At 43.6% G+C, this 26,895-nt stretch overlaps 2 protein-coding genes across 3 annotated transcripts in view; one reads left to right on the plus strand and one right to left on the minus strand.

Moving 5' to 3' along the window:
- The window catches only part of Pi4ka (phosphatidylinositol 4-kinase alpha), a 136,022-nt gene that overhangs the window by 46,383 nt on the left and 62,744 nt on the right, over positions 1 to 26,895 (minus strand). For both annotated transcript variants that reach the window (XM_045133161.1, XM_004670783.2), the window contains 4 exons: positions 7,816 to 7,924; positions 7,268 to 7,404; positions 7,019 to 7,152; positions 2,842 to 2,924 (listed from right to left, as the gene is read on the minus strand). In XM_045133161.1, coding sequence (XP_044989096.1) covers positions 2,842 to 2,924; positions 7,019 to 7,152; positions 7,268 to 7,404; positions 7,816 to 7,924 — 463 coding nt within the window. The remainder of the gene's footprint in view (positions 1 to 2,841; positions 2,925 to 7,018; positions 7,153 to 7,267; positions 7,405 to 7,815; positions 7,925 to 26,895) is intronic.
- Serpind1 (serpin family D member 1) lies at positions 12,545 to 26,879 on the plus strand. The gene is made up of 5 exons (XM_012951735.2): positions 12,545 to 12,671; positions 14,792 to 15,636; positions 23,263 to 23,536; positions 25,105 to 25,249; positions 26,080 to 26,879. The coding sequence occupies exons 2-5, from the start codon at positions 14,808 to 14,810 to the stop codon at positions 26,269 to 26,271; spliced, it is 1,440 nt and encodes a 479-aa protein (XP_012807189.1). The 5' UTR covers positions 12,545 to 12,671; positions 14,792 to 14,807; the 3' UTR covers positions 26,272 to 26,879.

The following is a 26,895-nucleotide window of genomic DNA, read 5'->3' on the forward strand; positions in this document are numbered from 1 at the left end:
AGGGTTGACAAAGATCAGCCCGGTCCCCTCCCCTTTCTTTTACTCTTGGCTAGGATGTGTGACAGCTGAGACCCTTGGTACACAAAGGGTTTGAGAACATGCTACATCATGAAATGTGTGTTTTGTATAGACTTCCATACTCTGAAAAGTACCTGGAAATGAGGTAGGCCCTGGCTTGGACATGGCCCACAGAGCCAAGCCTGCTGTGTTAATGTTCCCATCTGGCTTAATCACAGCTCTGTATTGGGTTTTCTTCCTACTGGAGTATGGAGGAAGACCCTGATGATGATGGCTTCCTGAAGCCAGTGCTCTGGGCTGGGCTCAAAAAGCATCTTTTTATTTTGTGGTGCTGGGGACAGACCCCAAGTACTCTATCACTGAGCTACATTCTTCTTTGCACCTATTTTTATTTCTATTCTTAAAATATATTTTATTTATTTATTTGAGAGAAAGGGGGGGGGGGAAGAAAGGGGGGAAAGGAGAGAATGGGCATACCAGGGCCTTCAACTTCTGCAAACAAACTCCAGATGCATGTGCCACCTTGTGCATCTGGCTTATGTGGGTTCTGGAGAATGTAACCAGGATCCTTTGGCTTTGCAGACAAAGACCTTAACCACTAAGCCATCTCTCCAGACCCTTTATTTTTATTTCTTAATGTTTTATTTTTACCTATTTATCTGAAAGAGAGAAAGAGGCAAAGAGAGGGAGAGAAAGAATGGGTGTGCCAGGACATTCATTCACTGCAGACAAGCTGCAGATGCAAGCCCTACCTGTGCATCTGGCTTACGTGGGTATTGGGGAATTGAACCTGGGTCCTTTGGCTTTGCAAGCCAGCGCCTTAACCACTAAGCCATCTCTCTAGTCCGTCCTTGCTCTTTTGAGACAAGGTCTCACTGTGTAGCCCAGGCTGGCCTTTGCCTCCAGGGATACCAGCTTTGCAACACCACATCAAGCTCTCATGGAGCACCTTTAACTGGCTACTCTGTGAGTCCTTCACTCTGAGACTAGATATGACCAATTCCCCTACTACTGGAGCTGGACCTTTATCTGGAGTGTGTGGTTCTTTGCTAGTGTTTCCTCTTTCCTGATTATGCAAAGAGAAACAACTTCATGTCTCTAATTCACAAAGACTTATTTGGAGGAACAATGCCTATATATACATATAAATATTGCATCCCTTGTCATTGTTCCCCAAAGAATATAGCATAGCAAGTACTTACACAGTTTTTAGATTGTATTATGTAATTTAAGTAATACAGAGATGATTTAAAGTATGTCTGAGAATGTGTATAGGTTACACATAAATCCTATGCCATATTTTATAAGGGACATCTATATACATATCTCCTAGCATAGCCTCTCTCTCTCTTTTTTTTTTTTGTTTTTTGAGGTAGGGTCTCACTCTAGCTAAGGCTGACCTGAAATTCACTATGTAGTCTCAGGGTGGCCTCAAACTCACGGCGATACTCTTACTTCTGCCTCCTGAGTGCTGGGATTAAAGACATGCGCCACCACACCCGGCTAGTCTCTCTTCTTTTGTACTTACCACCTTCTACCTTTTATTTTTATTTTATTTAGTTATTTATTTATTTGGTTTTTTGAGGTAGGATCTCATGCTAGCCCAGGCTGCCCTGGAATTCACTATGGAGTCTCAGGGTGGCCTCGAACTCACGGCAATCCTCCTACCTCTGCCTCCCAAGTGCTGGGATTGAAGGCGTGTGCCACCACGCCTGGCTCATCCTTCTACCTTTTATATTGAACTTTCTTCTTTTCAAAGTACCATTATTATTAATTAATGCATGTAACCTAAATGTGTTTAAATTAAGCGAAATAATAAAAAATATTGTATTTGCATTAAAATTATAATAATGTGTCCACTAAGAGTCCTCTGAAATTGGCTCTTTGGTCTTTTCATCCTGCTCTTGATGCTTAACAAGCAAGAGTGCTCTGTGGCAACAGTATAAGACTCTAGGTCCATCAGTGACCATTAAAGGAGCCTTGGTGGCTTTTAGCAGAGAATGGTGCCATGTTCTGGAGCACACTTGAGCACAGAGGGTGGGCTCCTGCTTGTGGCTCTTGAGGCAGTGGCTGGGTCACAAAGTTTTATGTGGCCTTCTTTTTTGGTTTTGTGGATTGAACTTCTACCATGCAGCTATATCTCTGGCCCTTGTTTTACTTTTGAGAAGGTCTAAATTGCCCAAGCCAGCTTAGAATGCACCATTTTACTCTTTTGGTCTCCCAAATAGCTGGTATTATAGATTCTTGCTAGCAGTTCAGGCAGTATTTTCTCCTTCCTTCCTTCCTTCCTTCCTTCCTTCCTTTCTTTTTTTTTTTGAGGCAGGGTCTCATTCTAGCCTTGGCTGACCTGGAATTCACAAAGTCGTCTCAGGGTGGCCTTGAATTCACAGTGATCCTCCTACTTCTGTCTCCCTAGTGCTCGGATGAAAGGCATGCACCACCGTACCCAGCAGGCAGTATTTTTTTTAAATTAATTTTTTTTATTGACAACGTCCATGATAGTAAACAATATCCATGGTAATTCTCTCCCTCCCCCCACTTTTCCCTTTGAAACTCCACTTTCCATCATATCCCCTCCCCCTCTCAGTCAGTCTCTCTTTTATTTTGACGTCATCACCTTTTCATCCTATTATGGTGGTCTTGTGTCGGTAGTGTCAGGCACTGTGAGGTCATGGATATCAGTATTTTTAGGTAATGTATTTTATGCTTATCTTGCCATTGTAGTACATTATTCATAAAACTATTCTATGTCAACAGAAACTATACAAACATTTCTTCTATTCAAACTGAACCCATCATGAGAATACACAGCAATAAGCTTACCAGATTTGTCTTTCTGAATGGCTTTATCCTCAAAGTAGCAGAACATTACTTGGAAGCGGTCAGGGTCTGTTGAGCGCAATACCCTAGCAAGACAAACAGCTTTAAATAAATTTACAAAATCAAGGCCCTACCTATCAAGAGATATGGCACAGTTCAGAATTGGTGCAGCTTGAGCATTGCCACCCTTTGTAGATGCATAAACTGACTTGAACTTTCTCTCCCCCAAGTAGTTTAGCTCTAGCTCAGGCTGACCTGGAATTCACTATGTAGTCTCAGGTGGCCTCGAACTCATGATGATCCTCCTACCTCTGCCTCCCAAGTGCTGGGATTAAAGGTGTGCACCACCGCACCAAACTCTTTTTTTTTTTTTGAGGTAGGTTCTCACTCTGTAGTTCCAGGCTGGCCTCAAACTCACAGCAATCCTTCCACCTCTGCTTCCTGAGTGCTACATGAAAGGAGTGTGCCACCATGCCCGGTTTCCAACTTGTACTTTCTACAGGGTGGCACATACTATCTACCATAATATTCTCGTCTTTTAACCCAGAATCCCACTAGTGAATGTACCTTAAAGATTACATGCATAAGTATTTTAAATAATAGTACTGATAGCATTACTCAAAACAGAGACAGTCTAAATGCCCACCAACAGAAGAGTGGTCAGGTATGCTGAACATGCCTATCTGATGACATTACAGCACCATCCTAGATACAGACAGCTACATACAAAACAAGCAAGGTGTGGGGCAGCAAAATCTCACCCATACCTGTCCTGCAGTACTGTGCAAGTGTATGTGTATGGTACATACAACTGTCTATGCGAAGGAAATTCTCCAGAGGAAAAATGGCAAAATTAACAATGGGTATCTCTTAATAACAGGAATGAGGAGACCAGGGCTAGGAAAGAGACCTGCATCAAATGGTTTCTCTTCTTTTTTCGTATTCCATGTACCATAGGCTTGTTTGAGATAAAGTCTCATTATGAAGCCCAGGCTGATCTCAACCTTGTGCTTCAGCTTCCCAAGTACTGGGATAGAATTTTTACTTGTATAGTAAAAATACCTATAACCTTCAAAAAAAAAAAAAAAGAAAGAAAAAGAAAGGAAAGAAATGTATGTGGTTGAACCAAAGCTATCTTGAAAAACTGTTCAGAGGGCTGGAGAGATGGCTCAGAGGTTAAGGTACTTGCCTACAAAGTCTAATTGAACAAAACCCAAGTTCAATTTCCCAGTATCTATGTAAAGCCAGATGCACAAAGTGGAGCATGCATCTGAAGTTCATTTTCAGTGGCTGGAGGCCCTGGCATGCCATTTGTCTCTCTTTTCTCTCTGCTTACAAATAGATAAATATTAAGATTTTTTTTTTTTTTTTTTTTAGGGCTGGAAAGATGGTTTAGCAGTTAAGGTGCATGCCTGTGAAGCCTAAGGACCCAGGTTCAGTTCTCCAGGTCCCACATAAGCCAGATGCACATAGTGGCACATGTGTCTAGAGTTCATTTTCAGTGGCTAGAAGCTCTGGCATACCCATTCTCACTCTCTCTCTCCACCTCTAACTATAAATAAAAAATAAAAGCTTTAAAATATCTTTTTTTTTTTTTAAAAGAGGTAAATAAGTTTCTGAAGGGTAGCCAGGGGCTTTAAAAACATGCATTTGTGGGTGCTCAGATGCATATGGCTCTAATGTCTCATATTTCCCACTTCGTGATTTTAAAGGTTTTCTAATAACCAGTGGCTAGTGATCAAAAGCAAGTTCCTCAGGCTGGAGAGATGGCTTAGTGGTTAAGGCTCTTGCCCGAGAAACCTAAGGACCCAGGTTTGATTCCTCAGGACCCACGTAGCCAGATGCACAAGAGGGTGCATGTGTCCGGAGTTCGTTTGCAGTAGTTGGAGGCCCTGGCGCACCCACTCTCACTCTCTCTCTCAAATAAATAAATAAAAATAAATCTTAAAAAAAAAAGCAAGCTCCTCAATCAGAGCTTCAGTGTTGCTTCTTCATGCCAGTCAAGACTCTGGGGAGCTGAGGAGGCCATGGCCCGGGAACCCAGGAACTCAGGAGCACACTTGCAGGGTGGGAGACAACTCTGCCTCCATCCCAAGAGGCTACCTGGGTCTGGAGACAGCTTGTCTAGTCATGCACTTTAGCATTAAAACCATGTTTTAGGGGTGGTATGGTAGAATACTTGTCTCTCATGCACCAAGCCCTGGGTTAGAGCCCCAACACCACATAAGGCAGGTGTGCTGGCACACGCCTGTAATCCCAGCACTCACAGGGTTGAGGCAGGAGGATAAGTTGTTCAAGGTCATCCTTGGTTACACAGAGTTTAGTGCCATACTAGGGTACATGAAACCCTTTCTCAAAACAAACAAATTACAACGATGATTTTTTTTTTTTTTTCTGGTTTTTCGAGGTAGGGTCTCACTCTAGACCAGGGTAACCTGGAATTCACTATGGAGTCTCAGGGTGGCCTCGAACTCACGGTGATCCTCCTACCTCTGCCTCCTGCGTGCTGGGATTAAAGGCATGCACCACCACACCCGTCCCAATGAATTTTAAAAATGTTTCAGTTTTGCTTTGTTTTGTCATGTGTATATGTGTGTTTCTGTTTTTTAAATGCAGTGCTTGGGAAGGAATGTAGAGCTCCGGACATGCCAGGTGAGCACTTGACCACTGAGCCCTTTGGCTTGCTTTTCGTTGCTCTGAAAGTGTGTTCTCTGGAAAACAAGGAAAAAGGTACTATAAATGTTTGCTACTGAGAAAAAAAGAAAAAAAAAAAGTTTGCTACTGAGGAGAATAGTGAAGTGATCATTTCTCCTTCCAGTCATTTGGAAGCTGCTTCTGGTCTTCACTTCTGAATGGAAGCACAGCACTATCTTAAGTCAGCTACTTAACTTCTCTCTCTGTCTGTGCCTCTTTTCTCAGGTATAAAATGGGTGTGTAACAGTGACAACCTCAGGCTTGTTGTAGAGTATGTCAACATATAAAACTTAGCTCAGTACTTAACACAGCCTCAGAACTCAATACACATGGCTATTACTACTATCCTGGTGGCAATTATAGAATATAGCAATTGTAACAATGCCGTGGCTAAAGGCATACCCTGTGCATCAAACGAACTGTTAAGACTGTACTGGAACTAGACTCCTCCTATGTTATATGACACTGGTTATTTGTATTTAACCATGATCCTAGAAACCAGCTCAGTGAAGACTTTAGGTCTCTTCCCAGTGAGGGATGATTCCTCAGGGAGCCTCATCCAGTCAGTGGACTGAGCTAGAGATTTCCATTACAACTGCTCAGCCTCCTTCCCAGCAGAGTGGAGACAATGGAGTTTGGACACCTGGACATGTTGTCAGATATGGCAATTAGTACTCATGAGGAAGGGCCACACAAGAAAAGCAGGGGAAACAAACAAACAATTATTTAAACCAGGCATGGAGGCACATGTCTTTAATCCCAGCATGAGGGAGGCAGAGATAGGAGGATTGCCGTTAAGTTCGAGGCCACTCTGAGACTACATAGTGAATTCCAGGTCAGCCTGGGTTACAGCAAGACCCTACCTTGAAAAACAGAACAACAACAACCAAAAAAAAAAAAAAAAAAAAAAGAAAGAAAGAAAGAAAGAAGGAGAAAAAGAAAGAAAGAGAAAAGGAAAGAAAAGCAAGGTTTTGTTTTGTTTTTGAATACTTGCAAATCTTGAGCAGAGCTAAAAAGTCTGTCTGGTAAGACACAAAACTTAAAAATCTAGCCTGGCACAGTGGCTCATGCCTTTAATTCCAGCACTTAGGAGGCTAAAATAGGAGGATATACATGAGTTCCAGACTAGCCTAAGCTACCTTGCCTCAAAAACAACAAAACATAATGAACAGGCTGGGCATGATGGCACACACCTTTAATCCTAGTGCTCAGGAAGCAAAGATAGGAGGATTGTAGAATTTGAGGCCACCCTGAGACTACATAGTGAATTCCAGGTCAGCCTGGACTGGACCAGAGTGAGACCCTATCTCAAACAAACAAACAAACAAACAAACAAAACAACCCCCTGAAACAAAAACAACAAAAAAAAACTTTTAAAACTTAAAAATCTGCTTCAATCAATGTGTGTGGGGAGGTTGTACAGACAAGAAATAGGTAGACATGGTTTCATGCTCCAATGTGAGTGTGGGGAGCTGAGGCTCATTACCTCATGTACTCCAGCCTGTACACAGACAAGAGGTAGGTAGACATGGCAAAGTCCAGCTTGTTGATAAGGGCAGACACCTCCGGGGCAGGATCCAGCAGGTTGATGATGGTGCTTCGGAGCTCACTCAGTTCAGCCTAGAAGGAAAGAAACACTCACAGGCCCACGTACATGCCCAAAGAGGCCCCAGTGGCTGCAACATGTACATAAGGACACTGGAAGGATTAGCAAAAGCGAGAAGAGAATCCTCACAGGAGTGACCGTGTCATTTTTCATGGCCGAGTTGTACTGGAGGACTGACCGCAGTGGCTCTTTGCTAGGAAAGGTGAGCAGAGGTGACTTGGTGGCTATTTCACAAACTCCTTCATACCATTCTTCTGGCCAGAGTCCTGTGAGGGGGTAAGTGAGATCTAGGCTGCAGGTACATGACTCAGTGGTCAAGCCCCTGACTAGCATGCACAGAAGCTATACCCAGCAGTTCCCCCTACCCTCTTACAAAAAGGCAAGGCAAACACGTGGGTTAAGAAGTCCTGCAGTGGTACTGATTCTGGAAATTTCTAGAGTCATGTGTTCTTTGAGATAATTATCCCCCAAATGGGGCATGAGCCTACATCTAACTTTGACAGAAATGTGGCATTCCCAGTACCCTAAACACCGCAGGGGCAGTGGAGTTTATAAACATGTATGGCGAGAAATAGCTGCACATGTGCTCATTTCAAACATACACTCTAGGTTAGGTCTGACCTCAGCCTTATTCCCACTGCACACACTGCCCTTCCTGGTGGAGGGGACACCCCTACCTGAGCCTTCCACAGCAAACCCCATCAGCACAGAATAGAGCCAGAAGTCCCGGAAAAGCTTCTGTAGCCGAGGCTTAGCTTCCTTGATGGGTGGCAACCGCCTTGTGAGCTGATGTGAGAGGAAGGAGGGAGAAAAGTTATTTGTTCACGAAGCTCTAACGAAGTAAGTATAAAATCAAGCTCAACATTCATTCTCTAAGAGCCCTGTGAGACTCAGCTAGTCAGATTAGGTAGGAAAGGCACCACTGTTGAGTAGTGGTGGATGCTTCTCAATTATTTTTCCAATTAGCTATTCATTCACTTACTCACTGTTCATAAGAAGTGCTTAACATGAGCCAAGCACTGTGCTGGTAGTTCACTCCAAAGGCTTTCTGACTAGCTGAGGAAAACAGGCAAATAACCCCACTGGGGCAGAGTTCCCAGAAAAGCTGTTCTGGGTCTCACAGTAAAGCTAAGTCAGGCAGAGAAAGCAGCATAGCCTGTAGTAAGGAACAGGTCTCAACCCTGGAACTGGGTAGGGACGGATTACTTAATGAATGGGGCTGGATCTCAGAAAGAGATGTGATTGCAGTAGTAGATCCTGAGCAATCTTATGGGTGGAACACAAGAGTAGTTTTCAAATCCCTTTTGGCACATGACTTTCTCAACAGTAATGTTGAGCACAATTCCAACATGCAAAACAGGTGAAAACAGAAAGGCCTGTGAACAGGTGTGGAAGCTGAATTCCCTGCACTCTTGCTTGAGACCATATCTTGCCTAGTATGAGGCATGAAATGGCTTGTCAGTTATGTAAAATGGTGTGATTTGAATGAACCATTCCACTAGGCAGGTTGATCCTCACAAAAACCCCAGAGGACACAGTCCTTGTACCACTGAAGTGAGGGGCTTCACTACTCAAAACATGAGTGTAAAGTGTGGGACAGGTCCTGGGCTGGGGCCTAAATAATACCTATTACTGGGACATATTTATATACAGGTGATTGGACTATAAGTTGATACAAGTCCTGGAAAAGGGTTTGGCAATATGCACTAAAAGGCTAAATATCAAAATGAGCACAGTGGTGCACACCTGAATCCCAGCATTTGGGAGTTAGAGACAGGATGATCAAGAGGCTTAGCTACACAGTGAGTTCACCCTGAGCTACATGAAACTCTGATTCAAAAACAAAAAAAGCCGGGTGTGGTGGCGCACACCTTTAATCCCAGCACTCGGGGTGGGAGGATGCCATGAGTTTGAGACCATCCTGAGGCTACACAGTGAATTCCAGGTCAGCCTGAGCTAGAATGAGACCCTTCCTCAAAAATAAATAAATAAATAACCAGGGCTGGGGAGGTAGCTTAGTAGATAGGGCTTGCCAAACACGTATGACTACGTGAGTGTGGGTCTGTAGAACCCACGTCAGGTCAGATGTGAAAGCACAGCTAAGGAGAGATGAGAAGTGCAGACAAAAGAATCTGTCAGGAGCTTTCGGGCCAGCTAGTCAGGAGTGAACAAGAGACCCTACCTCAAACAAGGTAGAAAGCAAGGTCATCTGACAAGTGAAGTTGTGTTCTGATCTCCACATGCATACCACAGAACATGCATATCTGTACTCACACAGGAGTACGCACACACATACGTATCATAAACACACCAATTTTTCTTAAAGAGCCTATTTATTTATTTATTTGGTTTTCCGAGGTAGGGTCTCACTCTAGCTCAGGCTGACCTGGAATTCACTATGTACTCTCAGGCTGGCCTCGAATTCACAGCAATCCTCCTACCTTTGCCTCCCCAGTGCGGGGATTAAAGGTGTGCACTACCACGCCCGGCTAAAGATCCTATTTTTTAAGACCATGTACTAGGTAGTGCTCACATGACAAGTTAAAAAAAAAAGCAAAGTATATCAGTGATTCAGATTTTAAAATATAAATGTAAATGCAATTTCACAGAACAAAGATGAAATGTAGCTATTGCTTCCCCCCAAGGTAGGGTCTCACTCTAGCTCAGGCTGACCTTGAACTCACAGTGATCCTCTTACCTTTGCTCCCCAGTGCTGGGATTAAAGGTGTGCACCACCACACCTGGGAAGTAGTCCTTAATACTGGTTATTTCTGGGTGGCTGAGTAGCCATGATTTCTGTTTCATTTGAGTTACCCGTGTATTTCCTGTAGTTCTGTCATAAGCATATTCATGCTGGTTCTAGTTTAGGGCTGGGTGGCAGAAGACTCAACCTCTCCTTGAGGACCACCATGGTACTGTGACATGGGAGAGAGCTGGCTAAGACTTGAGAGGTGCTGAGGAGGGCAGTAGTGGATAAGGAGTCTCAGACAGGAAACCCAGGGCTACACAAACACAGCCACAAAAAGGCAGCAGATAAAGAGCTTCTAGTTCAGCCAATGACCGCAGAGAGAAACTATAAATGGCTGTGGGACTGACTTGTAATAGGTTAGCCTAGATGCAGTTCTAAGTGACAGTGGACACTCAATGGGCTTCAAGATTAATGTCACCAAGAGGTTCTGGAAGAGTTCAAGTTCTCAGAATGCTTCACTCCAAAGAGAACAGAAGCTCCATATGGCGAATAAGACCGACAAGGCCTGGACATAGGTAAGAGAAAGTGACTCCACTCTCTGTGGTATGGGGCCCTGCCTTCATCTGCCCTGACCACCTTGACCCCACCCTCTTGACCACCTTGGCTTCCTCCTCAGACCCAGGTTTGAGAGGACCCTCCTGGCCCCACTGACCATCACCTCAGCAGAGATGATCTGGACCCCAGAAAGGGAAGGTGAAGGTAGTCTCAGGAAGGTCTGAGCAATGTTTTGACGTTTCCTGAGATGAAGACATCATGAAGCTATTTCAGGTTAGTGCAGGGAGATCCTCCTGTGCTTTGAGCAAAGAAAGAAGAATCTGGGACCTAGATGCCCAAGATTTACCTTCTCTTGACCCCTAAAAAGATTTAAGGGGGGGTGGAGAGATGGCTAACTGGTTAAGGCACTTGCCTGAGAAGCATAAGAACCCAGGTTTGATTCCCCAGTACCCACATAAGGCAGATGCACAAGGTGGCACAAGAGTCTGGAATTCGTTTACAGTGGCTGGAGGTCCTGATGTGCCCATTCTCTCTCTCTCTTTCTGCCTCAGGGTGGCCTCAAACTCACAGTGATCCTCCTACCTCTGCCTCCCAAGTGCTGGGATTAAAGGCGTGGGCCACCATGCTTGGCTAAGTCATTTTTGAAGTAACAGAGAAATCTGATTTTTTTTTTTTTTTTTGGTTTTTTGAGGTAGGGTCTCACTCTAGCTCAGGCTGACCTGGAATTCACAATGGAGTCTCAGGGTAGCCTCAAACTCATGGCGATCCTTCTACCTCTGCCTCCCAAGTGCTGGGATTAAAGGCGGGCACCACCATGCCTGGCCATGAGAAATCTGATTTTGACTAGACGTCTGCTTATAAGCATAACTGGTTTTCCCCGGAGTGACAGTGCAGCACACAGAGGGGACCTCTTCCAGTAAGAGACACAAGTTCCAGGGCCCAGAGGGTATTAAAATATCCCAGGACACAGTTCCTTCAATGCACACATGTAATGAAACAGATACAGCAAAATATTAACCTTTGTGTAAGTGGATGACATGTGATGTTAATCATTCAATTATTTCAAGTTCTCTGTAAACATCTAGACTTCTTGTATAAAAAGCTGGGAAAAAAAAAAAAAAGCTTGGCATGATGGGCAGGATGGTACATGCTTTTAATCCCAGCCCTCAGGTGGCTGAGGTAGAGGGATCACTATGCGTTCAAGGCCAACCTGGACTACCCAGTGAATTCCAGGTCTACCTGGGCCAGTAGAATGAGACTATCTCAAAAGAAAGAAAAACAAAACAAAACAAAACAACAACAACAAAAAAAAACACTAGAAAGCCAAAAAATAGGCAGCCTTGAGGCAAACCTTGAAACAGGGCTAGTGTGACAGCTCTGTTTATGACAGGGCTCACCACAATCCATTATGTTTAAGTGGAGGAACAGACAAGGAAAAAAAAAAAAAGTCAAGGGCTGGAGAAATGGCTTAGTGGTTAAGGCGCATGCCTGCAAAGCCAAAGGACCTTGGTTTGATTCCCCCAGACCACGTAAGCCAGATGCACAAGGTGGCACATGCGTCTGGAGTTCGTTTGCAGTGGCTGGAGGCCCTGGCGTGTCCATTCTCTCTCTGTCTGACTTTTTTTCTCTCTCTCAAATAAATAAATAAAAATTTTAAAAAAGTTAAGGTGTCAAGAAGGGTTGAAATATAGGTTTTTTAAAATATATTTTTATTTATTTATAAGTAGAAACAAAGAGAGGGAGAGAGAATATAAGAGCACCAGGGCCTTCAGTTGCTACAAATTCCAGATGCATGAGCCACTTTGTACATCTGGCTTTATATGTTTACTGGGTCATTAGGCTTTGCAGGCAAGTGCCTAAACTGCTGAGCCATCTCTTCAGCCCAAATCTAGCTGGGCATGGTGACGCACACCTTTAATCCCAGCACTCGGGAGGCAGAGGTAGGAGGATTGTTGTGAGTTCCGAGGCCACCCTGAGACTCCATAGTGAATTCTAGGTCAGCCTGGGCTAGAGTGAAACCCTATCTCAAAAAAAAAAAAAACAAAAAAAACCCAACAGTGCAAGTTGAATTCCTCAGAGACAGAACTGGAATCTGGAAGCAGCTGGTCAACAAGCAGAGATCAAAGATACAGCTGAGGGGTTTGTGCTGACAAAGCCAGTTAAGTGATATTTGAATTGGGACATATTTACTTTGGAAAACACAACAGCTCAACACCAAAGTTCACACTGAAACCCGGCTGATGACCCTGTCTGGTTTCATCTCTGCAACGACAGTGTTCAGAAGCAGAGGTAAGCTCAGTTTCCAGTATTTCTGCTGATTATATGTGTTTATTTTTGGTGTTTAGAGATTGAAATCTGGTTTCTTTATTGAAGTACAAGTGAGAAGCTTCCTATCCTATCTAAGGGAAAGGCTTTTGTTGTTAATCTACTATAAATTCTATAGCCAGGAATGGTGGTGCAAGCCTTTAATTCCAGCACTCACAAGTCAGAGGTAGAAGGATCACTGTGAGTTTGAGGCCATCCTGGGACTACAGAGGCAATTGAGACCCTATCTCAAAAACGACAACAAAAATTCTACAATTGCACTATTAGATAACTGACAAGATTGGAATAGGAACTGTGGAAGAGATGAAATACTGTGTCAATGATAAAATCTTCAAACTGGAAGCTGGGTGCAGTGGCTCAAGCACGGGATTCTGGCAATGGGAAGGCTGAGGCAGGAGGGTGTTAAGGAACCAACCGAGGTCCTGTGTGTGCTCCCTGCCTTGAATTTTTTTATCCTCAAATTGGGTAGCTGTCTGGTGATTAAGCATGAGGATACCTTTGTTCTTAGGTGATTTCATTGAAGTATTACTATGAAGGGCTACAAGATTTTAAGAGATCTAATTGGGAAATAATGTGTATGTGCTAATTCATATGTATGTCTATGTATGTAGACGTGTCCTAAAATACGAAAGTCTAATGACAGGAAAAGGAGACATAGGTGCTACTCTACTATTCTATTCTTTCAACTTTTCTGTAAATTTGAAGTTATTTCAAAATGAAAACATTTTCCAACACTACAGGCAGCTACTTTATTCCCCTTGTTTGCTAAGTTTTGGCCTGGAGACAATGAGCCTGAAGAGATAATAACTTCTGCACATTCTGCTTTGACATATGACCAAAAATGCCAATTCTGCCCCATGAAATAGTGAGAACACACTATATATGAAGTTCCTAGGAAAGCAAACTTTCTAATCATATCTTAAAAACATATTGTTAGCTGGGCATGGTGGCACAAATATTTAATCCCAACACTCAAGGGGCAGAAGTAGGAGGACTGCTGTGAGTTTGAAGCCACCCAGAGACTACATAGGGAATTCTAGGTCAGCCTGGGCTAGAGTGAGATCCAACCTTGAAAAATAAATGAACAAACAAACAAACAAAAGGGCTGGAAAGATTGGCCAGTGGTTAAAGTAACTGGTTTACAAAGTCTATGGCCCAGGTTTGATTTCCCAATACCATGTAAGGCCAGAAGCACAAAGTGTTGCATGTGTCTGGAGTTCCTTTATTGTGGCAGGAGATTCTGGTGTGCTCATACTCTTAAAAAAATAATGGGTGTGGTGGTACACACCTTTAATCCCAGTACTCAGGAGGCAGAGGTAGGAGGATTGCCGTGAGTTCGAGGCCACCCTGAGACTACATCGTGAATTCCAGGTCAGCCTGGGCCAGAGTGAGAGCCTACCTAAAAACCCAAAAAACAGGGCTGGAGAGATGGCTTAGCAGTTAAGATACTTGCCTGCAAAGCCTAAGGACCTAGGTCGGATTATCTAGTACCCATGTAAGCCAGATGCACAAGGTGGCAGATGGGCCTGGAGTGTGTTGGTAGTGGCTAGAGGTCCTGGAGAGAGGTCGTTCTCTCTTTCCTTGCAAATATAAAAACAGTATTTTTTAAAGTAAGGATTTGTGGGACTAGGGAGATGGCTCAGTGGTTAATTAAAACAGGAGGTGCTGGAGAGATGGCTAAGTGATTAAGGTGCTTGCCTGCAAAGCCTAATGACTTGGGTTCAATTCCCCAGCACCCACATAGAGTCAAATGCATCTGGAGTTTGTGTGCAATAGCTAGAAGCCCTGGTATGCCTATTCTTTCCCTCTCTGCTTAGAAATAAATAAATTTTCTTTTTAAAAAGGAAAGGATCGGCACCCAGGGGACCATAGAACCCAGGAGCCTTATGAAACACACACAATGTTAGTTACATGCTTATTTTCTTCAGATTCTCTTTAAAATTCAGCATCCTAAACCAGCTAAGAACTGGTGCTGTGAGAAAGACTTCTTTCTGGTCTAGGCCACGGGGAACCTGTGATATGGATGCTAGCAGGGTGGGGCCCGCCAGGCTCTAGCTCATCCAGCTCCCTGTTCTCTCTACCAGCTTCAGCTCTACCAAAATGAAACGCCCATTCTATGCCCTTCTTGTTTCTCTCATCTTGTCTGTGTGTGGTGGGAGCCAAGGCTTTGCTGAGCAGATAAACAGTGACAACCTGAGCCTGCCTCTTCTGCCTGCTGACTTTCATAAAGAAAATACAGTCACCAATGACTGGATTCCAGAGGGGGAGGAGGAGGATGACTACTTGGACCTGGAGAAGCTATTCAGAGAAGATGACGACTACATTGACATTGTTGACGCGGTCTCCCCAACAGACGCAGAATCAAGTGCTGAGGACATCCTGCAGCTTTTCCAAGGCAAGAGTCGGATCCAGCGTCTTAACATCCTCAACGCAAAGTTTGCCTTTAACCTCTACCGAGCACTGAAGGGACAGGGCCCCACGTCTGATAACATTTTCATAGCTCCTGTTGGCATTTCTACTGCAATGGGGATGATTTCCTTGGGCCTGAAGGGAGAGACCCATGAACAGGTGCACTCGGTTCTGCATTTTAAAGATTTTGTCAATGCCAGCAGCAAGTATGAGATCACTACAATTCACAATCTCTTCCGCAAGCTGACCCATCGCCTCTTCAGAAGGAACTTTGGGTATACCCTCAGGTCAGTCAATGACCTTTATGTCCAAAAGCAGTTTCCCATCTGTGATGACTTCAAAGCTAAAATGAGAGAGTTTTACTTTGCTGAGGCACAGGTAGCTGACTTCTCAGACCCTGCCTTCATATTGAGGGCCAACAACCACATTCTGAAGCTCACCAAGGGTCTCATAAAAGCAGCTCTGGAGGACGTAGACCCTGCTACTCAGATGATGATTCTAAACTGCATCTACTTTAAAGGTAAGACGTAGCTTTATGGTTCTCAAAGCAAGCTCACAATGCATGTTTTTAGGACACAAGAACTGCATTCTAGCTGTAACTTATTTAAGACAACAGGTGACAGGGAAGATCATCGTGAGGTAATGGCTGAGCACGAACACTGCTTTACATTTACTGCATTTTCACATATGATGCCAGATGGCTGTTGGGACCCTTGTTTCACATACAAAGCCACCAACACAAAAAGATGAAAAGAGGACACCCTGGGGGTGTGGACAGCAAGGGGTACTACCAAGGCAGACTATCTTTTATAAATTTTAAAAAATATTTTAAAGCCGGGTGTGGTGACACACACTTTTAATCCCAGCACTCAGGAGGCAGAGGTAGGAGGATCACCATGAGTTTGAAGCTACCCTGAGCCTACACAGTGAATTCTAGGTCACCCTTTGCTAGAGTGAGACCCTACCTTGAAAAACAAAAAACAACCACCAAAAATTATTCAAGGGAGAGAATGGGTGTTCCAGGGCCCCTAACAACTGCAAAAAAACTCCAGATGCATGTGTCACCTGGTGTATCTGGCTTATATCAAACCTGGGTCCTTAGGCTTCACAGGTAAGCACCTTAACCACTAAGCTATCTCTCCAGCCCTGGACTATCTGATTAAGCTGGAAGAAATAATACAGTAAAAACTCTAACATTTGGCCCGTGTGAATTTAGGTTTCATCTTCTTGCCCAATTATCAGTGAGCAGGAGAATGAAAAGACTCAAGAAATACATCTGGAGCTGGGGAGATGGCTCAGTGGTTCAAGGCACTTGTTTACAAAGCCTAACAAGCATGGATTCAATTCCTCAGTACCCACATAAAGCTAGGTGCACAAAGTGGAGCATGTATTTGGGAGTTCATTTGCACTGGCAAGAGGCCTTGGTACACCTATTCTCACTCTCTGTCTATCTCTCTTTCAAATAAGTAAATAAAAATTAACTGAAGGCTGGATAGATAGCTTAGTGATTATGGCACTTGCCTAAGAACCCAGGTTTGATTCTCCAGGTCCCATGTAAGCCAGATGCACAAGGTGGTACATGCATCTGGAGTTTATCTGCAGTGGCTAGAGGCCCTGTCATGCCCATTCTCTCTTTCTCTTCCTTTCTCTCTAATAAATAAATAAAAATAATAAAAAAAAATAGCACTGGGCATGGTAGCGTATGCCTTTAATCCCAGCACTCAGGAGGAAAAGGTAGGTGGATCACCGTGAGGCCACCCTGAGAGTACAGAATGAATTCCAGGTCAGCCTGGACTAGGGTGAGACCCTACCTCAAAAAATAAAAAAAAATTAAAAAATTAAAAATTTAACTGGGTATGCTTATAATCCTAGCACGTAAAAGGCTATCCTGGGCTACAGAGTATGTTCCTGGGCAGCCTGGGCTAAAGTGAGACCCTGCCTCAAAACAAACAAAAAAAATTATCTTAGATTTTATAAATCCAGGCTCCTTTTTCCTGATATGCCAACAATCTTGTGTATGTGTGTGTGCGCACACACACACATGCATGTGCATGTAGGTGAGAGGTAATAGTGTCCTTAAAAAGCATCTTCATGTGCCAGACGTGGTGGCGTATGCCTTTAGTTCCAGTACTTGTAAGGCAGAAGTAGGAGGATCACCATGAATTTGAGACCACCCTGAGACTATAGAGTGAATTCTAGCCTCGAAAAACAAAAAACAAGAAAGTTAAAAAAGGCTGAGTGTGGTACCTCACACCTTTAATCCTAGCACTTGGGAGGCAGAGGGAGGAGGATCAGGATCACTGTGAGTTCAATGGCAGCCTGAGACTCCAGAGTGAGTTCCAGGTCAGCCTGGACTAGAGGGAGATAAACAGTGCTTTCATGCCTATGTCAGAATAGTTGCTTAAGATATAATGGTTAATAGAGGGGCTGGGAAGAGGGCTCAATGGTTTTCTTAACTGGGTTCAATTTCCCAAGACACCCTTGTAAACCAGATGCAAAAAGAGGCATAAGGCTTTGCAAGTAAGTGCCTTTAATCACTGAGCCATCTTCTCCAACCCAGTGTATTTATTTACTGTGTGGTTTTTTCTTTTTCCAAGGTAGAATCTCACTCTAGCCCAGGTTGTTCTGGAGCTTCCTGAGTGCTAGGATTAAAGGTGTGTGCCATCATGACCAGAACTCAATTTTATTTATTTAAAATATTTTAACTGGGCCGGAGAAATGGCTTAGCGGTTAAGCACTTGCCTGTGAAGCCGAAGGACACTGGTTCAAGGCTCGATTCCCCAGGACCCACATTAGCTAAATGCACAAGGGGGCGCATGTGACTGGAGTTCATTTGCAGTGGCTGGAAGCCCTGGTGAGCCCAATCTCTATCTCTCTCTCTCTGTCTCCCTCTCTCTCTCTATCTGTAGCTCCCAAATAAATAAATAATATTAAATAAAATAAAATATCTTAACTTGTTTGCATGTGTACATGTATTCCAGGCACATGTACCACATCTTGTGGTTTGGCTCTATATAGGTACAGGGGAATTCAGCCCAGGCCAATAGGTTTTGCACGCAAGCACCTTTAACTGCTGAGCCAGCATACCACTCCTCTTTTATTTTATTTTACTGGTTTTTCAAGGTAGGGTCTTGCTATAGCCCAGGCTGACCTAAAATTCACTACGTAGTCGCAGGGTAGTTTTTTTTTTTCTTTCTCAATTTTATTAAACATTTTCCATGATTATAAAAAATATCCCAAGGTAATACCCTCTCCCCCCCCTTTCCCCTTTGAAATTCCCTTCTCCATCACATCCAGTCCCCATCTCAATAAGTCTCTCCTCTATTTGGATGCCATGATCCTTCCCTCCTCTTATGATGGACTTATGTAGGTAGTGTCAGGCATTATGAGGTCATGGATATCGAGGCCAATTTTTTTTTTTTTTTTTTTTTTTTACAAATCTCAGGTCAGTTTATCACAGGAATGGCCTCACTTCTCAGTACCACATTTCTATATCAATTCTTTTCCTTGTTGCAACCACAAAATGCCTGTCAAGAAGCAACATGAGGGGAGAAGGGGATTAGTTTACAATCTGGGGATATACAGTCCCTCATGGTGGGGAAGGCATGCAGCAAAAGCCTGAGGCGGGTGGTCACATTCAGCCCATACTCCAACAAGAGAGTCATGAATGGTGCTTCCCTGCTCACTTTCTTCCTCCTCCTCCTCTTTTTTTTTTTTTAATTTAATTTTTTTTTTAATTTTTATTAACATTTTCCATGTTTATAAAATATATCCCATGGTAATCCCTCCCTCCCCACCCCCACACTTTCCCATTTGAAATTCCATTCTCCATCATATTACCTCCCCATTACAATCATTGTAATTACATATATACAATATCAACCTATAAAGTATCCTCCTCCCTTCCTTTCTCTACCCTTTATGTCTCCTTTTTAACTTACTGTCGAGGCCAATTTTTTGTCTGGAGGGAGTGCACTGTAAGGAGTCCAACCCTTCCTTTGGCTCTTACATTCTTTCCGCCACCTCTTCCACATTAGACCCAGTCTCAGGGTAGCTTTGAACTCACAGAAATCCTCCTACCTCTGCATCCCAAATGCTGGGATTAAGGGCATATACCACCATACCTGGCTATTTTATTTTTTGATACCAGGTTTTGCTATGTAGCCCAGGTTGACCTGGAACTCAGGACCCTCTGCCTCCACTTCCTGAGTTCTGGGATTACAGCCAGAATCCAGATCTCTTAGTGAAGCCTGACCTTTACCTTACTCTCTAGGCTGAAGGGTAGACGTGAAGATTGCTCAGCTTCAGAACTACCATCGTAACATGCCACCACTTACTACTGCATACCTGTGACAGCATAGTTGTTGGTAGGCCAATGCTTCCTGCCATGTCAGCACACCCTCTTGGTGCTTGGTTGACTCTCAGTGAGATAGGTATTCTGGCAGGATGAGACAGGCTACAAGTACAGGGCAGCCTAGAGTGCCCATAGGCTTCCACACAGAGCCACACACAACAGGCACTCGATGGACATGGACACACACATACATAGGAAGAAATATGCTCTCCTTCTCATTGCTGGTTCTAAGTACAAGTTTTAGAATTGCACAAACAAGAATCTCCATCCTGGCTCCACCACTTCTCTGTCAGTCAGCAGGTCTGTGACTGCTTTCCTCATCTTTATCATGACAGCGATCTCACTTACTGTGACAGGCTGTAGGGCACCTGGCCCTGTGTGTGACAGTGAGGGCACAGTGAACTTTAGGGAACAGAAATGTGGATTCCAATACGATGTGACGTATGTACAGTTGTGTTGGAACCATTTAGCCCACGTTTAGTAATCTTTTCTGAACAGGCCAGTGAGAGACATTTTGGCAGCACCAAATGCCCTTAGGATCTTAACAGTTTGTTAGGTGCCCCCAGGTTTCCCTCAACCTTTGCATTAACCTAGACCTCTGAAACACAAGGCTAATTTATCAGCCTGAGGGCAGGGTTGTGGAGATGCCAGCATGCATGATTCTCCCATCTTGAACAGACACCCACTGTCACCCTGAGGTGTGAAGGTGTCTGCCTTTCCTATCACCTTGGAGCAGTTGCTTCACCTAATCCAACCAAGTCTCCATGGACACCTCCATGGAGGCCACCCTGAGATTACAGAGTGAATTCAGGTCAGCCTGGACTAGAGAGATACCCTACCTAGAAAAAAAAAAAGTTGGGATGAAGAGATGGTTCAGTGGTTAAGGCATGTGCCTGCGAAGCCTAATAACCCAAGTTTGATTCCACAGTACTCACATAACGCCAGATGCAGAAAGTGGCATATACATCTGCAGTTTGTTTGCAGTGGCAGGAGGCCCTGATTCCCTCCCTCCCTTTCTCTCCCTCTCCCTCATAAATAAATAAAAATACATTTTAAAATATTATTAAAAAGACAGAAGCTCTAGGTGATCTTCAACATAGTGACAGCCATGTTCTTCCCAAAGAAAATTCTAGAAGTCAAGAGAAGTTAACCATGTTAACACTTTCATTCTATAAACCAAACTGAACCACAGCAATAAAAGCAGCCAACCAAACAATAAAAACAGAATAAAAATAGTTGGGCATTATCTCACTCTCTTTTTCTTTTTTTTCAAGGTAGGGTCTCACTCTAGCTCAGGCTGACCTCAAACACGGCGAACCTCCTGCCTCTGCCTCCCAATGCTGGGATTAAAGGTGTGTGCCACCACACCTGGAGCACTGTCTCACTTTCTAATTTGAGAGATGCTGGCATATCAATCAGTAGCCTAGTTGAGAGCCACAAGAGCTAAATGAGGTATTTTACAAGCTGTTGAACTGTTGGCTGCTTTGGTGTTATTTACTGTACTGAATGAATAAATGCAATGTGATTAAAAAAAAAAAAAAGCAAAACCCTGCCCTGGGTGAAACTGACTCAGAGGAGGCAGTTGAGCTATGACGATCAGGCATGTAGGAGCTTTCTGGTGTTTAAACTTCTGTCACAAATAGTCCTACTTTTCTTGTTCCGGATGCTCAACCCCCCATCAGGAAACTCTGTACAAGTTACTTTACTTCACTGTATCTCTGCTACCTTATCCATAAAGGGGGATAAAAATAAAAGTCACCCATTTCGTAGTTGCTTGAAATCCAAACTGAGACAATGTAAAGTACTTAATTTGTGTATGTGTGTGTGTGTGTGTGTGTGTGTGTGTGTGTGTGAGAGAGAGAGAGAGAGAGAGAGAGAGAGAGAGAGAGAGAAATATGGGTGTGCCAGGGCTTCTAGCCACTGCAAATGAATTCTAGACATTCCCACTAGGTGGCACAAGTGTCTGGAATTTGATTTCAGTGGCTGAGGCCTTGGCATGCCAATTCTCTATCTCTCCTCTCTCTTTTGCTCTAAAACAATTAAAATAAAAAAAAATTAATAGCTATGCCATTTTACCTCAGTGTCCAACAGCAACATTTCAGATAAATGTGTTTAAGAGATTCTGGAAAGACTGATGTTCAGGTGTGTGTTTAAGAAAGTAATTTCAGGGGCTGGAGAGATGGCTTAGCGGTTAAGCGCTTGCCTGTGAAGCCTAAGGACCCCAGTTCGAGGCTCGGTTCCCCAGGTCCCACGTTAGCCAGATGCACAAGGGGGCGCACGCGTCTGGAGTTCGTTTGCAGAGGCTGGAAGCCCTGGCGCGCCCATTTTCTCTTCCTCTATCTGTCTTTCTCTCTGTGTCTGTCACTCTCAAATAAATAAATAAATTTTAAAAAAAAGAAAGTAATTTCACATTCTGGAAGCATAGTGAGTTAGGGTATAGCCAACCACATTTAAGAAGAAAGGGAATGTGTTCTCAGATCTCTGCAAATATGTAAGCTTCTTGATTTTTTCATATAAAAAGAAGTACCTTAAAAACAGTGTAATAATCTTAGAGATAGTAACATCAACCAGTAAATCAAATATCAAGAATTAGGTGAACTAAATATTGTGAGCAAAAATAAAAGGAGGAATATATAAAGAGGAAGAAGATGGAAAGAAACATTAAAATATAGTTCAATCTGTCATTTGCATAACTTGAAACTTTATCTTTATGAGGTAATATATTGACGCTAATCATATTATTATGAATCTTTTTTAGAGTATAAATTCTCATTACTGTTGAAGTAAATGTTATATGAAAATGTTAAGTGACAAATTAAAGAGGCATGCTGTCTGTTTGATAATAAACAAACAAACAAAAAAACCCAAAAAAATTAAGCCAGGCTTAGTGGTGCATGCCTTTAATCTCAGTACTTGGGAGACAGAGGTAGGAGGATCGCCAAGACTTCGAGGCCACCCTGAGACTACACAGTGAATTCCAGGTCAGCCTGGAGTAGAGTGAGACCCTATCTTGAAAAACCAAACAAAAAGAAAAAATAAAATAAATTCTTGGGCTACTTGCCTGTAGAACCTAATGAACCAAGCTCTATTCCCCAGTACCCACATAAAGCCAGATGCACAAAATGGCACATGCATCTGAAGTCTGGCTGGATGCTCTGGCATGCCCATTTTTTCTGTTTCTCTCTCTCTTTTTTTTTTTCCTCTCTCTCTCTTCTTGCCATTAAATAAACTTTAAATTTTTATCAAATTCTCAAAGAGGGAAAGAAAGACAAAACAAAGAGGGACTACTTGGAAAGGAGAGGGTGCTTGGGGTAAGGGACAAAGGCAAAGGAGGTTAGTGGGAGGTTTACAGATCAGGGTACATTATATGTATGCATAGAAGTTGTCAATTTAAAGAGATAAAAAGAAATTCAAATTCTCAGCCCCAAACAGACCTTGGGGTTAGATACTAGGGATCAATCCTGCAAAGCCCTCTAAGGGATTTAGATGAAAGCTCAAGAGTGAAAACCAGTGCTCTAAAGCAACATTTTAATAACTACAGTCTCTGGCTGGGGAAATAGCTTAGCAGTTAAGGTGTTTGCCTATGAAGCCTAAGGACCCCAGTTCGATTCCCCAGGATCCATGTAAACCAGATGCACAAGGGGGCACATATATCTGGAGTTCATTTGTAGTGGCTAGAGGCCCTGGTATGCCCATTCTCTCTTTCTCTGTATGTTCTTCTTTCTCTCCCTCTCTCTCAAATAAATAAACAAAATATTAAAAAAAAAATACAGTCTCCTTTTGACTTTTCAGGAACCTGGGTGAATAAATTCCCAGTGGAGATGACACACAATCACAACTTCCGACTTAATGAACGAGAGGTGGTCAAAGTCCCCATGATGCAGACCAAAGGGAACTTCCTTGCAGCAAATGACCAGGAGTTGGATTGTGATATCCTCCAGCTGGAGTATGTGGGGGGCATCAGCATGCTAATTGTAGTCCCGCACAAGCTGTCGGGGATGAAGACCCTTGAAGCACAGCTGGCTCCCCAGGTAGTGGAGAGATGGCAAAAAAGCATGACTAACAGGTACTTTGAATGTTTGTTCTTCTGAGTTCCCAGGGGCTGGGCTGGCATGGCAGGGGGTACTGAAGCCCTGGCCTTTTTTTTTTTTCCCCCTCCAAGGTCACACTCTGGTCCAGGCTGATCTGGAATTCACTATACAGTCTCAGGGTGGCCTCAAACTCATGGTGATCATCTTACGTCTGCCTCCCAAGTGCTAAGATTAAAGGCATATGCCACCATGCCCAGCCTTTTTTGTTTGTTTGTTTCTTGAGGTAGGGTCTCACTCTGGCCCAGGCTGATCTGGAATTCACTATGTATTTTCAGGGTAGCCTCGAGCCCACAGCGATCCTCCTACCTCTGCTTCCCAAGTGCTGGGATTAAAGGTGTGTGCCACCACACTCGGCTATTTTCTTTCCTTTTAATATATATACAAGGTCTTACTCTGTAGCCCAGGCTGCTCTGGAATTCATTATATAGCCCAGGTGAGCCTCCAACTTGTGGTGACCTGCTTGTCTCAGGGATTACTGGTGTGAGCACTGGCTAGCCCGAGTTCTTTTTATTCTTTATATTTTTTGTACTGCTGGGGGTTGAACCCAGGGTGTCTAACATGCTAGGCAAGTGCCTCTGTCATGAGCCATCTCTCCAGCCCTTCAACTCCTTAATTACCAAAATGAGAAATACTTGAACCACAGTAGCCAAAATCCTCAACTTTATGTATAATTATCCCTCAAGTATTCTCTGGGGATTGGTTCCAGGAATTCTTCACCATGGATACCAAAAATCAAGTTCCTTATATCCTCCCACACACTATGGTACCTCTATCTTATAATATCTCATACAATAAAAGTGCTATGCAAGCCAGGTGTGGCGGTACACGCCTTTCATCCCAGCACTTGGAAGGCAGAGGTAGGAGGATCACTGTGAGTTCAAGGCCATCCTGAGAGTACATAGTGAATTCCAGGTTAGCCTGGGCTAGAGTGAAAACCTACCTCAAAAAACAACAACAAACAAATAAAAGTATGATGCAAATAGCTGTTCTGTCTTGCTTAAGAAACACAGAATACAACATCTCTACATGTTCAATAGATTCAGTTTTTCCCAATGTGTAAGCTATCTATGGCTAATGGAACCCAGGGAAGCAAAGGACTGATACAGTGTGGGTGGTTGTCCAAAATTCTCAACTGACAGTATGCGGGTATACACTGTAAACAGGCATACATTCCCGCTGGTGTGCTGCTTGTTTCTGAGGCTCTATCCACCTTCAGTGAGACAGGGTCTTTCACTAGCATGGCACTTGCAAATAGGCTAGGCTGGCCAGCAAGCCACTGGGATATTCCTGTCTCCAGCTCCCTACTGTTGAGATTGCAAGTGCACACCATCATACCACACACACATACACATAGGTTCTGGGGATCAAACTCAGGTTTTTATACCAACTGAACTACCTCCCAAGCCCAAAGATGTACATTTTAAGTACTATGTCAATTCTGTGGAAAATGCAAGCCATCTCAGACCATGCATATTTAGCAGGAAAAATGTAATTACTTTGCAATTTGTGTTCATAAAATTGCTCCCCCTTCTTCTCCAACTAGAACTCGAGAGGTGCTTCTGCCCAAGTTTAAGCTCGAGAAGAACTACAACCTTGTGGAGGCCCTGAAGTCCATGGGGATCACAGAGATGTTCAACAAAAATGGCAACATGTCGGGCATCTCAGAGCAGAGAATCACCATAGACCTGGTAACTACTCCCTCCATGGCAGTCTCCAGGGTCTGCCTTGGCACAGCCTCGCCTGCCTTCCTAGATAGAGGTGCTGAGGAAGGGTGTTCTCCCATGTCTGAATGTGGCACAAAGTGCTCAGGGGACAGTTTATCAGCCACATGTTTGTGAGCAGAGGGATCAGAGAAGTAGCCTTGGAGTAATCCTCACTCCTATTGACACCAATCAAAGGGATATGCATGGCTCCATTTGATGAAACAGCTCTGCTCAGTGGACTAGTGCAGGACCCATTAAACACACACAGAAACTGCACTATAAGCTTGATTAACTGAACAAACTAACACAGCAAGACAGTGAACACCAGGACAAGTGCTATATCAGGTCCAGGCCCCTGACCTTCTGGGTAGGCTGGAGTGGCCATATTAGCCTCTTAGGCTACATATACAGCCAAGAGGGAACATAGTTCTAGAACTTAAAAGGCAATTATTTCTGGTATGACACAGACCAACTGCAACTACCATGTCTGACTAGTGCTGAAAGATCATACTAAAAATTATTTATTTGTAGACATTATGTGTCACTATAAACAAATTAAGCTGGCTTTATGAGGATGGTTGAGGACTTGAGCCCTAGGCTGGCAGACAATGCAAGCAAGAACCTTGCTGAGCCACCTCTCTAGTCCCTGAAAGACCAATTTATGGTCCATTTTGACTACATATGATTTTTTTTTTTTTGCTTTTTGTAAGGTTTCTATATCTTTCTCCGAAAAAAATAGCTTCTACTAGATGCTCTATCTATCCCTCTGTTGCCAACCTACAGAAGCTGACACTTTCCTTTCCAATTTGAAACAGTTCAAGCATCAAGGCACCATCACAGTGAATGAAGAGGGCACCCAAGCTGCAGCTGTGACCACAGTGGGGTTCATGCCATTGTCTACCCAAGTCCGCTTCACTGTTGATCGCCCATTCCTGTTTCTAGTGTATGAACACCGCACCAGCTGCCTGCTCTTCATGGGGAGAGTGGCCAACCCTGCCAGCTCTTAATGGTGACAGTCTGGGCACGTAATGTGTTTGGGGGACATTAATTCTGTTCACATTCTAACAATGAGGACAGAGATGTTTAGACATCATAAATTCTGTGGTTTATGCTACCAAAGTGAATTCCAGGCCTATATGAGAGAAGAAATTTACTAAAGACTGAGACACTGACTATAAACAATGCCTTAAGTAAGCAGGAATTAGTATAGCTAGCACCCAGCTGTCCCTGGAAGGTATCAGCAACAGGCTGTACCAGCCCCACCTCACAACAAGACAAGAGCATGCCTGAGCACCTTCTTCCCAGGCGGCCTCACCTGCTTCTTCTACTCAAGGCCTCTCTGCAGCAGGACCCCATCTGAACGCAACACAAGAGCTGCATAACCATTTCCCCAGCCCTCCCAGAGAGGATGCCCAACTAGCATTGTTCCTGATGTCCATGGGAGAAGCAAACATGAGACACACATGGGTGTCCAAAGTGTTGGGGCCTAATTACCTCAAGGGCTGACCTTCCCAATACATACAAATGTCATCTCTCCTCCCACTGTTGCCTCACTGTTACCCATGTATGCAATGTCACACCTTCTTAATCTAAAGATTAAACAAACATGACCACATTTACTATGTATCTAA

Source organism: Jaculus jaculus, chromosome 13, assembly GCF_020740685.1.
Source record: "Jaculus jaculus isolate mJacJac1 chromosome 13, mJacJac1.mat.Y.cur, whole genome shotgun sequence".
In the NCBI taxonomy this organism is placed as follows: Eukaryota; Metazoa; Chordata; class Mammalia; order Rodentia; family Dipodidae; genus Jaculus; species Jaculus jaculus.